General features: G+C 34.8%; 2 protein-coding genes across 6 annotated transcripts in view; one reads left to right on the top strand and one right to left on the bottom strand.

Annotated features, from left to right (window-relative positions):
• Positions 1-927, top strand: part of Gdh (glutamate dehydrogenase, mitochondrial) — a 24,959-nt gene extending 24,032 nt beyond the window's left edge. The window contains exon 8 of the mRNA XM_046624895.2: positions 231-927. Coding sequence (XP_046480851.1) covers positions 231-347 — 117 coding nt within the window. The 3' untranslated portion in view covers positions 348-927. The remainder of the gene's footprint in view (positions 1-230) is intronic.
• Positions 478-14,437, bottom strand: LOC124218304 (carbonic anhydrase 7-like). 5 transcript variants are annotated; one of them, XM_046624901.1, is made up of 9 exons: positions 14,270-14,436; positions 10,618-10,744; positions 8,560-8,652; positions 8,391-8,493; positions 7,876-8,234; positions 5,501-5,645; positions 5,097-5,202; positions 2,275-2,502; positions 478-2,078 (listed from the first exon to the last, which is right to left on the bottom strand). In XM_046624901.1, the coding sequence occupies exons 2-9, from the start codon at positions 10,718-10,720 to the stop codon at positions 1,977-1,979; spliced, it is 1,239 nt and encodes a 412-aa protein (XP_046480857.1). In that variant the 5' UTR covers positions 10,721-10,744; positions 14,270-14,436; the 3' UTR covers positions 478-1,976. The 5 variants fall into 5 exon arrangements, with proteins under 5 accessions (XP_046480857.1, XP_046480855.1, XP_046480856.1 ...); XM_046624899.2 differs by having other exon boundaries at positions 7,876-8,493; positions 14,270-14,437; XM_046624900.1 differs by having other exon boundaries at positions 8,391-8,652.

Below are 14,437 nucleotides of genomic sequence, written 5' to 3'. Positions count from 1 at the left end.
AAACTCCTGTATCTTTGAATTATTTAAAGCCGTTATGGGGGGGGGGGGGGGGGGGGGGGGGCGTTGAAATTCAAAAATGACCTTTTTAAGGACCACCTTAATGTCTATATGTAAAAATTGAAGAATTGCCACTCATATTGTTCGGTCCCATTACCAGCATAAATTGAAATTTGAATTGTCTGATTATTGTTTGAGGGTATGTATACATGACGAAATTGTTACTTTTTCAGGCCATCATGAAGACAGCGATGAAGTACAATCTTGGATTAGATTTGAGGACAGCTGCGTACGCAAACTCAATTGAGAAAATCTTCACAACTTACTCGGAGGCTGGACTCGCTTTCTAAGCACGGATCAAGTGCGATGAAATTTTTGATCTATTTCATGAGTCAAAAAATGAATTACTTGGCATCGGATATAAGTTACCCAGGGAATTTAAGGAGAATAAGTCAGTATTGTAAATTTTTTATCCGCACGCCATTTAACTCACTTTAATCTCGATATTCATTTTAATGTGTGATTTATACGCCATTCAACTATATACACAGTGTGGCGTATATTTCTTGTGGACGTACTCATGTGCCATGTGATAGTCAACGATTGATTTTAAAGCTACAGAGAACGTTATGAATAGCAAAATAATTATATTACACACGCTTTCCCACTTTAGTGTGTTGTTTCTATTTTCCTTGTTGGACATACTGAAACACAAAGATTATTTTTTTGGCGATTTCCTTTCATCCCACCATCGCCTAATTATGAATGCATATTTTGCTATTCTAATGAATACACGACAATTTTCAAAAATACGTAACGCAATATTATTTACATTCATTTACATTAATTCTGTAGACAGGATGTATTATAACGAACAGTGACGATGTAACAGTTGAAGTATCATGTTAATAAAACTTACTCTCTCGTGAACATTTGCCAGTCTTGATAATTATTTTCTTAAGCAAACTTAAAAGTCTTTGCATTGAAATTCGTAAGCATTGAATTTCCGAAGAAGTACATCAGTTTGTATGTGAACATTTTTTGAACTCAATGTTCGTTGATATTTTATGGAAAAATGTGTTCTTCAATTTAAAAATATGAAATTCCAGGAAGACTGTAAAACACTTCAATATCATATGGATAAATTTGCGTTATCTTTGTCCAGGGATTGAAAAGAGATGCAAAAAATCGTTTGGTATACGAATCCTTAATAGAGAAAAATTTTCGGAGAGCAGTTTATTCAAGTTTAGGTCAGGTCAGACTCTTTCAGTATCCACATTGCAAAATTTATGCCAAAGTTATGTTTGATACTAATTGGGACAAATAGTAGAACGGGCAAAATCGACTTGTAATTAGAATAATTGTATCATCTGTAAACTGATACTAGGCCATGAAAAGTCCAAATACCTTCTTTGAGCAGCATCGGAGGATTGTTCTTCAATCGTTTATTGTCAAAAGTTCACGGGCACCTTTTGGCGAATTAAGAAGTTTAGTCTTCATCATCAGCCATCGCTCGTGAAGCGCCGTACGTGTTCTTAGAAGAGCTTTCTAAACTTACTCTAACCACGAGATTCATGCAATTCTTTCCATTTATTAAAGACAAAAAAAAAAGACGAAACAAAGGAGATTACGTACATGTATTTATTAGTAAAAAGTATGGAGGTAGACCGTGAAAACTGTTGTGTCGATAATTTGGTATTGATATTTCACATAACTATAGGTATATAACTCTACTACGGCGGAAAAACTCTAATAATGTAATCTTGAACAATTTTTATAGAGCTTCTGTGATACTTCAGTGCTGTATCTGTGGTGACATAAATCGTTAAAGTTTTCCATTAAAAGTTACTGAGGCGTCATTCCGAAAACAGTATGTGAATCGATTACTACTTTCGTTAGCAACATATGCTTAGTGAATCTTCGTATAAATTGTATTTTCGAACTTCAAATCTTTGCAAGTTAAAGTTGTCAATGATTTTTTAATGCGTAGCGTAATAAAGATTACGGCCATTGAGAGGCTGCCGTGGTCTGTAATTCTCTTTTTCTGGCCATTTATTACTTATTTTCCTGAATGAATCCAGCTGCAATAAAAGTGCAATAGATATAATTATCGAATGCTTGAAATGTAACACAATATGGTAATAAATGCGGTAAGTCCGTATTTATCTCATAAAATTAAAATCTTAGTAAAAATTTTCCAAGTTTCATAATCCCTTGCATTTGTTATTACAATGCTTTCAAATGTGTACAGACCATGGAGGTAAAGAAGATACAAACCTGTTTCTCCGATATAGTAAGTGGACTGGATGATACGAGCCAGGTAACGATTTCACGACATGGAGGAGTTGTGAGGGAGCCAATGTAAAAGACGTAGTCATCTTGAAAGGTATGGTGCAACATTGCTAATGGGTAGGGAATCACTGGAATCCGTACGTTTAGTTTCTTATGAAGCTTGCAAAAACTGTTTTCGAGCAAATTTATGCCAAGGTTTGGCATGTCACTCATCTGAAATGAACAACTTCGTATAATCAATTTAATTAAACGTTTACATGCTAAATATCTTAATGCGAGTTTTGGCATTACTGCTGTTCGGCGTAATGTAACAGATTTTTCTTCTGGCATCCGACAATTTACAATTCATAAGATAGTGCTTGGTATGAAAATTGATTGAAATCTTTTAATATCTTGTTTGCTTTGCCGGTACCATAGTATAAATTGACAACTTCTTGCAAATTCTAATCAAAATCATCGCCTGAAGATTGCTAACGATTACTAAAAGATATATAAATTGTTGAATGGTAAAGGGAAATTCTCTTTTATTCCTCCGTTCAAGAGTAATCCAAAAACATAGGAATTCACTCGAGTATAGCATCACATCGACTGTTGATTAATTTTTTCTATAACTTCTGACTAATCCAAACGCAGAAGTGTAAATTAAAAGGTATTTGTGTCAATATAAGTTCGCGCATTTTAATCAATTCATATCACTGACAGCAAAAAAGATAGCGAAAAATGAATCAAAACAAAAGTGCTTGCACATTTTGTCGCATTTGACTGGCTAAGCGTTCCTCAAAGATTTTCAAGTCACTTTGATTTTGTAAAAGAATAACAGATTTTTATAGATATATTGTACAAACAGAAACCCAGTCCTATTGAAAAAGTGATAGTAGAGTAATTTTTATAAAAACACCTTACGATAAATGACTGTAGATCACAAATAGCATTTAGAAAGACTAAATCTCAAATCTAGCAGCTCGGTAAACCCTGGTTAAAATTGGACTTTACACATTCGGACGGTAAAAACAGAAAACCATATTAAAGCGTAAGGTTAAAGTTAATAACGGTAACGTAACATTAAATATTGAGGAAATATCACTATTTGATAATTATAGATTAAGTTTGAAGGAGTTTTTTTTGCTTTGCTTTGAGACGGTTTACTGGATTTCAGATGATACTTAAGTTGCGAAATACCGGGTTCACCTATTATTGTTGTTTTTTGTTTGTTGCATTGTTGCAATAACGTTACTAATTTCAACCCCATAGTAAGAAGTATAGGAGCATACAAATTTTCAGTATAAGTAAAGAGCTTTTAAATTTTTACGTTTGAATAGTGTGTTCTCCATTTTATATACGAAATTTTTCAACAGGAAATAAAAATCCGAAATAAACCTAATATGAAAATGTTGATATTCGGTTTTTGATCCGTCACTACGAAGCCGTGAGCCCGAATTTTAGAAGTTTAATGTCAAACTGGAAATTTGTGACTCCAAGAATCATCAGAAACTAAGTTTCACGAAAGTTGCTCGGTTTTCTGACAAGGAATTCAGTTATCCCAGATCAATCTCTTGGATTTCTATCTAGTTCATATATGCTGTAATAAATTGAAAATCAAGTGACACGTTTTTTTTTATCGCCCACAAAACATTAATGGAGTAAAAATATCCCCTAAAAATGGACACCCAACGGGGTGATTTCTTCAAGCGCTTGATGTATTTAAATAAAACCAACTCTGATATGTTTCCATTCTGAATGAAGAAAAAAAGAAAAAAACACGCGTCGCTTAGTCTTTAATGTACTACGATATACATGAACTAGATCAAAATCGGAGAGATTGACCTCAGGTACATTGCTTGTGCTTTTTTGGGTGCCATGTCTGATTCGCAATTGTAGATTTACAAAATTTTACAGCTACATATAATGTACACAGCGTCTCGATAAAGAAGCAAAATGCAGTGATTGTTATTGTAAAAATTATTGAATTGTATTTCTCTGTTTTGCTCTGAAAAAGCGAATTTTTTTTTATAATATCCAATATCTGTACGTACGACCTTGTCTTACGGTTCGTTAGAATTTCGTGAAAAATCAAAGTGACCTTAAAATCATGGAGGAAATTGGCCTAAAGAAATTTCACCAATACCCCTAAGCTACCCCTTCAAAGCTGAATAACTTTTATTTCAAACATATCTGCATGCTATAAATTTCTCTATCTGCGGAACGATGCGTGCGCCTTATTAGAGCAACCGGAGTTACAGCGCATGATCAGGTTGAGCATGACGTAAGAAAATAAGGTGAAACAATGCGCATACGCTTTACTTGAACCAATCAGAAATCGATCGAAGGTGACGTCATATAAGTTTGATATTTTGTCCTTTAGTGTTTATGTTATTTTGATTTTGCAACACAAACTAGCTTTTGCAGCAAACGGATTGTACGGAAATAAAGAAGTAACCTCAAGTAACCTAATTATGTGATTTCTGTGACGTCATCTTGGCTATGCGCGGACTGAGCGAAAATCGGTCTAGAGTTCTGACACACCTTACATCTCTCTTTCTCTCTCTTTTATTACGGTTTCAGCTCGGTGCAAAAACCGCGTAGTCTATCTCTATCCGTCTATGGGCGGGATACGATCACGTTCGTATAAACTACGACCGTAGATACGATGGTCAACCTGCAACGAGAGTTGTGACGTCGGTTGCTTGAATAAAGGCGCAAGCATCGTTCCGCAGATGGAGAAATTCACAGTATATCTCTATTCGTTGTGACATTTGCGCAGTAGTTAATTGATGAAATTGGGATATATTCTGTAGGTTTATTTTCACCTCGAACAAAAAGGCAACCACTGCTAGACCGTCGTCGTGTTTGAGTGCCTCGGCGAACGTCTGGTAATCTCTCTTGTAGTGAACCATATGCATTTCCATTGGAAAACTGAAAATTCAGGTGTCGCTCACAATTAGCATTCTAAGACAGGAATTTAATGAAATGATTATAAGGGTAACGGTTCGAGAGCTTTGAGAAGGTATTTTTCAAACTTAGGTACTCATGATTGTAAATTTTGAGGACCTTGTTGGAACGATGTAAACCATAATGAATTTCACGAGTTTCTATTAAATGAGCAGTCAGTTTATTTAGGTCATCCGCAATATTTATTATTCAGCAACGAATGAACATCATTCTGACAGGTGCAAATGTCATTACTCTTGTATCATTAGGTACTTGAACGTACCTCTTATTGTCGATTGTGTGTTCACTGCCAACGGAGTCTCTCGGGCCCCAATGAAAGTGAAGCTGCGAAAAAGCATAATCTCCCGTAAGAGGACCTCCGCTTATGAACGGCGTCATCGCTTTTTCCCATGAGCCACTCAATTCAACTGAAATATAAATGAGTAATAATTAGATAAAACATTTAAATATCATAACATTAATAAACAATTATCAGATAGAACTTATTCAGGTATATTAAGATTTCGTCACCATCAAATGCAGAGTGTCAGACAATATTATATTATGCGCAAACCCCTCAACCTTGACATATCAAACACCAAATTATAATGATTTTACAGTTATACGTGAATGATAAACGATTTTTTAGTCTTGACATCACGAAAACAGAAAAAATGTTCGAAGCTGATGACGAATATCCAAGCGGTCTTCTCCAACAAATTAGTCCCCACAACTTCGGACAAGCAAACTTTCAGGTAGGTAATTGCATATTGATTTCTCATGTCAAATCGCTTTAAAGTGGTTACAAATATATTATATTTGTTAGTTTTTAGTTCACACTAGGTTATTTTATTGAGAAACTCATTTTCCACAACTTCATTGCAACGGTATTTTTGTTGTTGCCATTAGTCAATTTGATATTGCTGTTTGGAGGATCGTAGAGAATATAATTTTCGTATTAAAATAAGTCCTAATGGAATGAAATTGATAAAATCTATTCGTTTTTCAACCATTTTAAAGTGATTAGATATAAAAAGTCGATGTCTAGGCTCGGGTTTGTAATTTTAGCAAAACCTTCACAACTTGCAAATACTTGAAGTTGATGAATTCTTAATGTGTGACTACCTCGTAATATAATGAGTAAAAAATATTGATTCTCAACTCGCCAACTCTTTAAAATAACGTAATATCGGCTAATTAACAACGTAATGCAGTAATGCGGATTAAATTCAATTGCTCATATTATTCTACTCTTGTCTGCTTAAGTTGAGTTTGTTTTTTGCTACCAGTAATTCAATGTTACGTTGGCGAGGCCGGTAAATAGCTGCAAGTACATGTAGCAATTGTATATTACTACCTCACAGGCGTAACCTACTCATAACTTGTACAAATGCATTCATTTTTATTTAATAATGTTTTAATTTAACGCTACAATGTAGTGTTTAAAACGTTGGAACAATGGTTATTTCCATGGTCATATAATACTATAGCGAAAACTTTCTGACAAAGTTTTCATAAATTCTGATTTTCTCTGGCCTTATTCTAATTTATAATTTCACTTAATTAGAGAACTTTTAGAAATTCGATTCGACAGAAAATTTGTAGATTTCTCATGAATTAGTCAAAGTTTTTGAAATCCCTCAAAATTTCGTTAAAAAATTGTCCGAAATATTTTTTCTCCTTAACGTGGAATCGAGCATAGTTCGTCCACTCAAAAAAAAAGTGACACCATCATTACAACATTTCATGGTTACTTATATTTTACAGTGATTACGAAATATTATTCGTCAAACAAATTTTACTTTAACTAAATGATTTCTCATGGTTACTACGATTTCATATAATTTTTGAAAGTCGCTACAATTTATCGAGGAGTTTGTAACCCTAAATGTCTTCTCATGACTACCAATATGTAATTATGCAGAATTTTATTTTAATATTGCTGATTTCGCGGTGATAACGCAACCGTATTACGAAATCATTTCGAATGATATTGACACCATGATTACTTGAGCGGACAAATCCCCAGAATCGAGGGTATAAGTTCAAAAATATGCAACGTCTATTAACCATTCCGGCAATTACTAGGCAAGCAACACCTAAAAAACTCTTTTCCACGGCATGAAGCTTTTTGGTGGTTTTCGACAATAAAAGAAGTAATTATGTCGATCATTGAACCAAAAAGATGGGCATTTTTTCCCGCTCACTTAAGACTTTTAGAGTCGGATAATCGCCACGCGATGTTCAAAATTAACTCAGAAAAACGAGCATCTCACGGTCATCGCATTCTGAAAATCTGGCTTCCCTAATAAAAACCGCTCAACCTTTCCATCGAATCGCCAAAATAAATTCGCAGTCTGTGAAAGCCTCCGAAAAAGCTTTTACTTCTGTGAAATAATTTTTATACAATATACACCATTGGTCATATTTCTTTTCCGTCGACAATAGAAGCTGTAAATCAGGATGGAAATTTTTTATGGATAATCAAATAAACGTGTTTCTTGTTAACGATTAGGCCTAGACGTCTTAAACTTGGAGGATATTTCTATAATAAGGTTGGTACAGCTGATGACATATCTAAATAGAGGCAAAATCAGATTTCGGTACTTGTATTGCTTACCTATAATCGGTGGATCTACCCATATATTTTTAACGTACCTGAGTGTCCGTTATCGGTGATTGTCAGATTCTGTGGGAGGTTCCAGTACCCGGTCCAAATTAAACTCGGTGGCACATCCAGAGCAACAAGTTTGTTAGATTCCAGATTCACTGGGGATTGAAATCTGCCAGAGCATTCGGGACTGTCTAGAGACCATTCCTCAGGATGACTATACGAAAAGTGACCGGTATCACCAGCAGGCTGCTTTGCCTCAGTCGGCGAGGGATTTCCATTTGTCGTACTGACATCGGGTTTGTCCTGTCGCGTTGATGGTGGATCTTGCAGACCAAACGGTACCAAGCGTGAAACTTCTCGTTGAAATAGTCCCATATTGCCTCGTGTCTGTGGCCCCTGAGAACTGAACAAATAGACTTTGTTTCCATGATCCTTGAATTCACCCTCTCGTTTTTTTTCCGAATTTCCATGTGTCCCAATGTTTTCCTGTTTTCCCCGCTGCTCTTTGTATTGTATTTCTTGTACTTCGTGTGTGGTCTGTTTTGCTGCAGGAACTAACCGTATTTCATCGTCTCTCTGATCTTCGGGTTCTTCATGCGGATACTGGTTCTGATCAGTCTCGAGTAGACCATCATCTTGCTGCGTTTCCGGGTCTTGATAATCTTCGGGATTTTTCAAAATGGTCGTTAAATATGCCAGAGTCCATGAATTTGAATGGTCAGCGTTACCTCGATCGTGACCAAGGACGTCTCCCGCACGGTCATTTTCTTCTGCCCACAAAATCGCTTCACTATAGGGATCGTCGATCAGTTCCGGACTGTCTGAAACGTGCCAGCATTTTAATGTCGTCGGTCTGTCTTTCTTGCGTGAAATTCAGAGCACTAGAAATTTTATTTCAAATAACTCTGACTGTTAGTTATCGTCCCTTCATTCTATTAGTATACAGAGCTCCATCGAAAACTCCTTATCACGAATCGTTTTCAGGCTTATTTTTCGTACAACGCGACTTATATTCATTTTTTACCTTGTCACGATCAAATGAAATACTTGCGGGCATACATAGTGTTCCACTACAAAATTAGACCTAAACAGTGAGCATTTTCGGCATTGAATAAAATACCGAACTCTTCTATGAAAATCTATCGAGTAACTACCCAGGTATCACACTGGACGAGATATGAACTATCATTTGACTAATTAAATCTGACATAACGTCAACGGATGAAAAATTTGACTTAGAGTTGGCACAAAGTTGGCAAGACGGTGACTGTTTGCTTGAGATAATACGATAATGACTGACAATAAGCCAAAAGTCAAAACTGGGTTGATCGCACGATGTCAACGAATGTCCTGAAAAACGTCAAGATCATGGTAACCCAATAAAAAAAAAACAAAATTGAATATCGTAAAGAGCTCTCCATAGTCAGAGTGTCTACAGAACCTTGAAGACCTGGAAAATCTGGAATGAGCCTTGAATTTTTTCAGAGCCTTGAAAACCCGGATGTAGCCCGGAATTTCAATCCTGAGCTTGAATTTTTTCCATTGTCTTATTTTTGAATATAATTTAGGTTGTTAAATCAATTACAGACCTGTGAATACGTGAAAAGCCAGTCGAGAATAAAAAACTGAAAACAATGCATGTTACGGTGAAGAAGTTAGTACGTTTATCATGTCACGAATAGATTATTTATAACTAAAATAATAGCTGGACTCTCTTGTGATAATATTTATACTTGATGCGTTTATTTGATAGTGTAGGTGATTGGTAATTAAATTTTTTCTCTAGGCTTCCTTGGGTAGCTTCCATTTTGTTAACCGCAGAATGCGTAAATGTTAACAATGCAAGCATACCTATCAGTTTTAAGAACCGAATCGTACTTGGTTCTGATATGTCGTGAGAGTATAAATTAGGGAAATGAAACAACATTATGTACAATAATTAGCCGTGTTGTTTATGCGATGCGACTATAAGCACTTGAAACTCCAAAGAAAAAAATATTCGGAAATGAAAATTGTTCAATACGAAAATTTTTCAATTCCTTCCTGGTAACTCATATTATATTCAGTTCGGCGGATATTATGCATGACCTGAAATTAGATTAAAAAAATGATCTGGAAAACCTGAAAAAAGCCTTGAATTTTTAAATACAAACTCTGTAGACACCCTGACAGTGAATGTAATGGGATTTAAAAAATTTGGTAAAACTCGAAATTTCAAAATTTCGCTCAACTATTTTTTTCCTACGGTATATCAATTTACAGTCGATATTATTAAATATCAATTGACAACCTAGCGGACATTTGTGATGCTATGGCTGGTATTTAGTTAACTATTGGGTTAGAATGCGCCTTTTTCATCGGTCTCAGATTGATTGACTTCATACTCTGCTTATAAGTCAAAAGTTCGTCCTCATGTGGTACTTGGGTATATAAGCAAAGAAATTGATGGTACAAGTAAAAAAAAAAAAATAATTAAGGTAGGCTCAAATAGAACTTGATTTACGACAATCAATACTTTTTTCTTGGAACATCCAGCAACTACACCGGTACAGGTTTTAGGATATTTTAGTTGTATTTGCGACAAGCACCCGTAAAATTTCGAAATTTCAAAGAGCTCATTAAAATCTTGTCGATGTTGCAGCTATCCACAGAAAAAAAAATCAACATCGGTTCAGTAAAACTGGAGTATAAGCGAATATACGGATAGACAGACAGAGAGACGTTTAGTTTTACATAATATCAATGTGGAGAAGAGATAGAGATAAAGATGTAGAGATGAAACTCACCTGGAAGGCGCGGAAAATTTTCACGTTTTGAAAGCACATGAGCGGCAAGAAATGATGGTGTGTTTAAACTAATGGCTAAAAAAACTCCGAACAGTTTGATCATCGTCGCCTCTCACCAGTTGTATGGCTATAAAAGTTATTAATAATCACATACAAAAACACTTTTATTCAAGTCATTAGTTTCTCCATCAATAAAAAAAAAATATATCCCATTCCTCCTGCAAATAATAAGGTATAATTACATTTTTTATTGAAAAATTTTAATTCAAATGTGAACCGCGATATGGATGACGTAGGCTTTAAGTTGTTCATTCTTAATCAATCAATTGATTATTTAACACATTGAAACACGTGACTCTTTACAAATTCCAATTCTATTGTGCTTGCATGGCGTCAAGTGCATAATTTTTCATTATTGCTTGTTGCAATTAATGTGTTGGAATTTTGTTGGGACTGGAGATTTCTTTTACCAAAACTTTCACGTTCATTTCATGTGGTTTGATATTTATACTTTAAATATCCATGTTGTCGATCCTCTATGCGTGGCCGTCACTCACGTAATTGTTACGTATGGTGTACCACAGAATATCGATATAACCACATCAACAACAACTATCAAGATAATGACTGATTACGTTTCCGGTAATCAGATGAAAATGTTAACAGTTCTCTTCAAGTCGTTATTTCGAGGCTACTCCTTGCCTAAAATCAACGATCCAAAAATCGTAGCTCAGCCACGTGGACCGAATATAATTCAGAGAGAGAGAGAGAGAGAGAGAAAAAAGAAACAATTTCAAGTCGCACACCCACACACGGTCACGCAGAATATCTGCAATAGTACAAGGATAACCACAGTTAAATGTTGCGCAAGGTATTTTACGTAAATGAGCTATAATTCGCATGAGAATGATGACTGATCGGATGAAAAGTCCACGCATAAAAAGCGCTTTGCGTATATATACGCCTCGTTTTGTAGTAAACGGCGGTGATGTTTGCATAGTTGAATGGAATGACGCTCCAAAATGATTTCCGGTTTGTGTAAAATAATTCGAACACAGCCGCTTAGTATCACGCGGGAGATTCATGCCCAATTATCCTTACCACGTTGTAAAAAATTCGAAAACATTAAATGCTAAAATTAGTTACCTACCGTCTAGTGAGTGCAAAAACTAATAATTGCTTTGTAATCACTTCTCCGTAGTTATAAATTGAAGCCAGATATGAAACTTGAATCTGTGTATGTTTAAATTGTTGAGGTATAGTTCGTTCGAGTCGGTTTTTTTTTTTTCTTTGTTTTTTTTTTCTTGTCTCTCACGTGATTTTGACGTGCCAAACTTGTTCTCCTTATTAGTGACGATACTCCGGTGAGTTCAACTTTTTTTTCATTTCACCTGATTAACATTCAGCCATGAGATTACGCACGCATACTATTCAACAATATCGAGATAATTTAAATATTGACGTAAATTATCACGGGAAATTATATACATGTATTATAACGATACGGGTTTGTATTTTTTGATGGTCTCAGCCTTGTTTACTTGATCAAATTTATAAACCGTTTTGAATAAAATTTCAATCACTCGATTCAGAACTAACATTCCTATGCTATGCTATGTGCGAATTGTTTGATAAATTTTGCCTCGCAATGGGTAACTAAAAAACATAGCAAATTTGTCTTCAATTATATGTTTGAAATGAAAGGTAATCTTTTGCGTTTTCTAAAGAGGGTCGTTGACTTTTTTACATAACGAATGCCTAGCTGACGATTAATTTTTTATACATCGTTCGTTGTCGGATGTTAAATTTTTATTTTACTGCTACGGGCCGTTTGCGGGTCGACAAATTGACCGTCTACTTATGGGCTTTGAACGCGTGGAAGAATTGATATGTGAGCTTAATTGACAGCTAAATATGATAAACCGTATATTATCGGCAATGTACACGTTACTTTGACGCGGGTACCATCAAACATCGTCAATATTATGTAGGCTAATAGCCTGTCAATTTTGGATGTTTATCGCATTGTAGGTCAACCAATAGTCCTGTCTAAATCTGTCTTATTTTCTTGATTACCAATCAACGTCAAAGAGAATAATTAAATACATAAGGATATGCATGTTCGATGAGTTTTTCTTACAATTTTAAGTATGCTCATTCTGCTTTAATTTTATTTTTCCCGTCCATCCTATACGCAACGTTATAATATTCAAACATTCCCGAAGAATATTTATTTTGTCTTTTGCCATAAATTTACCCGTCTGGTAGAAAAAATTTAGATCATTATGAACATACTGAGATCAGCAGAACAGGTTTCGTAAATGAGTTGCGTTTCTCGCAACCCGAATATCACTTTCAATTTTACTTTTTCATAATAATCAGGAAGCTCAATTGTGTGGCCTAGAAAGAATGTATTAAAAAAATCACAGAAAACTTGAAAATTTTCTCTGAATAGCTAGGCGTAAGTTAAATATATAGTTTTAATAGAGAAAGGTGTTCAACTTGTTACATTTCCATCCCCTCATTGAAACCGATAAAATTTTGCTGAAGAATTTATTTTTCGATTCGCAGTATCAGTAAAAATACTTCACTTTAGGGTTGAAAATAGGAGCTCCTCTTCGGAATTGCATTTTAATTACGCTCAATAGAAAATTATATTGTTGAAATTGGTGATTGGCTTGGCCAAACGATATTTTCTTTTTTTTAAGCAGTCAGTCATTTTTTTATCATAATTAATATCGGTACAATGCTGTAAGTTGACATTTAAATCTTTAACAATGTCAAAATGATAAAAAAAAAAGCGTTTCAGTGACTTTGTAGAAAATAGCTTTCTAAATAAAATGAGTCATCGTGAAGTGAAATCGGAGGAATCTACTAGGTTTTGAATAATTTTCAAGCGATTTAACGTAAATCAATTTACTAGGTATGTATAAAGTACAGGTCTGGAGATTTTGAAAAACACAATCGTAATGTGAAGAATATGTTTGAAAATTTTGTTTAAATAAAAAAATGTATCAGATAATTCCGAATGAAGTAAATAGTAAATTTCATTTACAACTAACGATATTTAACACAAAAATCTCTTCAGTACGGAGCTTAGTGCAGTTTTGAAAATGAATCGTTTAAAATACGACACACGAAACCAAAGAAAACACACACAAACACCCTTGAATTGTTGATCTATGAAATTATAATTTGCACATTCCAATTGACCTGAAATTTAGATTTTGCAATCAGAAAACCTTTAAAGTATAACACCGCTTGTATGCAATTGTGCAACCGTACACATGATCAAAAGTCGAGAAGTGGTCAGCTTGATCAATAGCGATCATAATATCGTCGAATATTGCGAAGATAGTATGCAAAATTAAGAATAATACTTTCTAGGATTGGAGTATATCTGTGTATATACTCAATACCGTGTGTGTTAGTTTCACATTGTCATCGAGAAGGAATGAAGGTGAAAAAAGAAAGCAATCGTGAAAGAAAAAAAAAAAATAGAAAAAAAATAGATCTTGTCAGACGAACAAACCAAGAACATCTCGCAATGCACGGTCTGCCAATTTGGTGGCAGCATAGATAAGTGGATAAACCATTTACCGGCAATAAGTAATGACAAATCATCCGGTACAATAATCAGTAAATTACTCACCACGTACAGTAACGGTAGGTATAGTGTAGCAGCAACAAATGCTCGAATTGTTCTTCCTACGCCACACAGAATTTCAAAATTAAAAATTACTATTTAATCTACCAATAATCCAAAGAAGCGAAACGGTAGATGTGGTAGCAGCGGCTAGTAGGATAACCAGCAAGATTA

This window comes from Neodiprion pinetum, chromosome 4 (assembly GCF_021155775.2).
Source record: "Neodiprion pinetum isolate iyNeoPine1 chromosome 4, iyNeoPine1.2, whole genome shotgun sequence".
NCBI classification, from domain to species: Eukaryota; Metazoa; Arthropoda; class Insecta; order Hymenoptera; family Diprionidae; genus Neodiprion; species Neodiprion pinetum.
The sequence above is the reverse complement of the archived record's forward strand: the minus strand, read 5'-3'. Positions and strand labels throughout refer to the sequence as shown.

Coding starts and splice junctions, on each gene's coding strand:
- LOC124218304 (XM_046624896.2), bottom strand. CDS start 10,720: ATGATCAAACTGTTCGGAGTTTTTTTAGCCATTAGTTTAAACACACCA. Junction 5,203..5,500: donor CACACAATCGACAATAAGAG/GTACGTTCAAGT, acceptor CTGAATTTTCAG/TTTTCCAATGGAAATGCATA. Junction 2,079..2,274: donor TTACTATATCGGAGAAACAG/GTTTGTATCTTC, acceptor CTTTTATTGCAG/CTGGATTCATTCAGGAAAAT.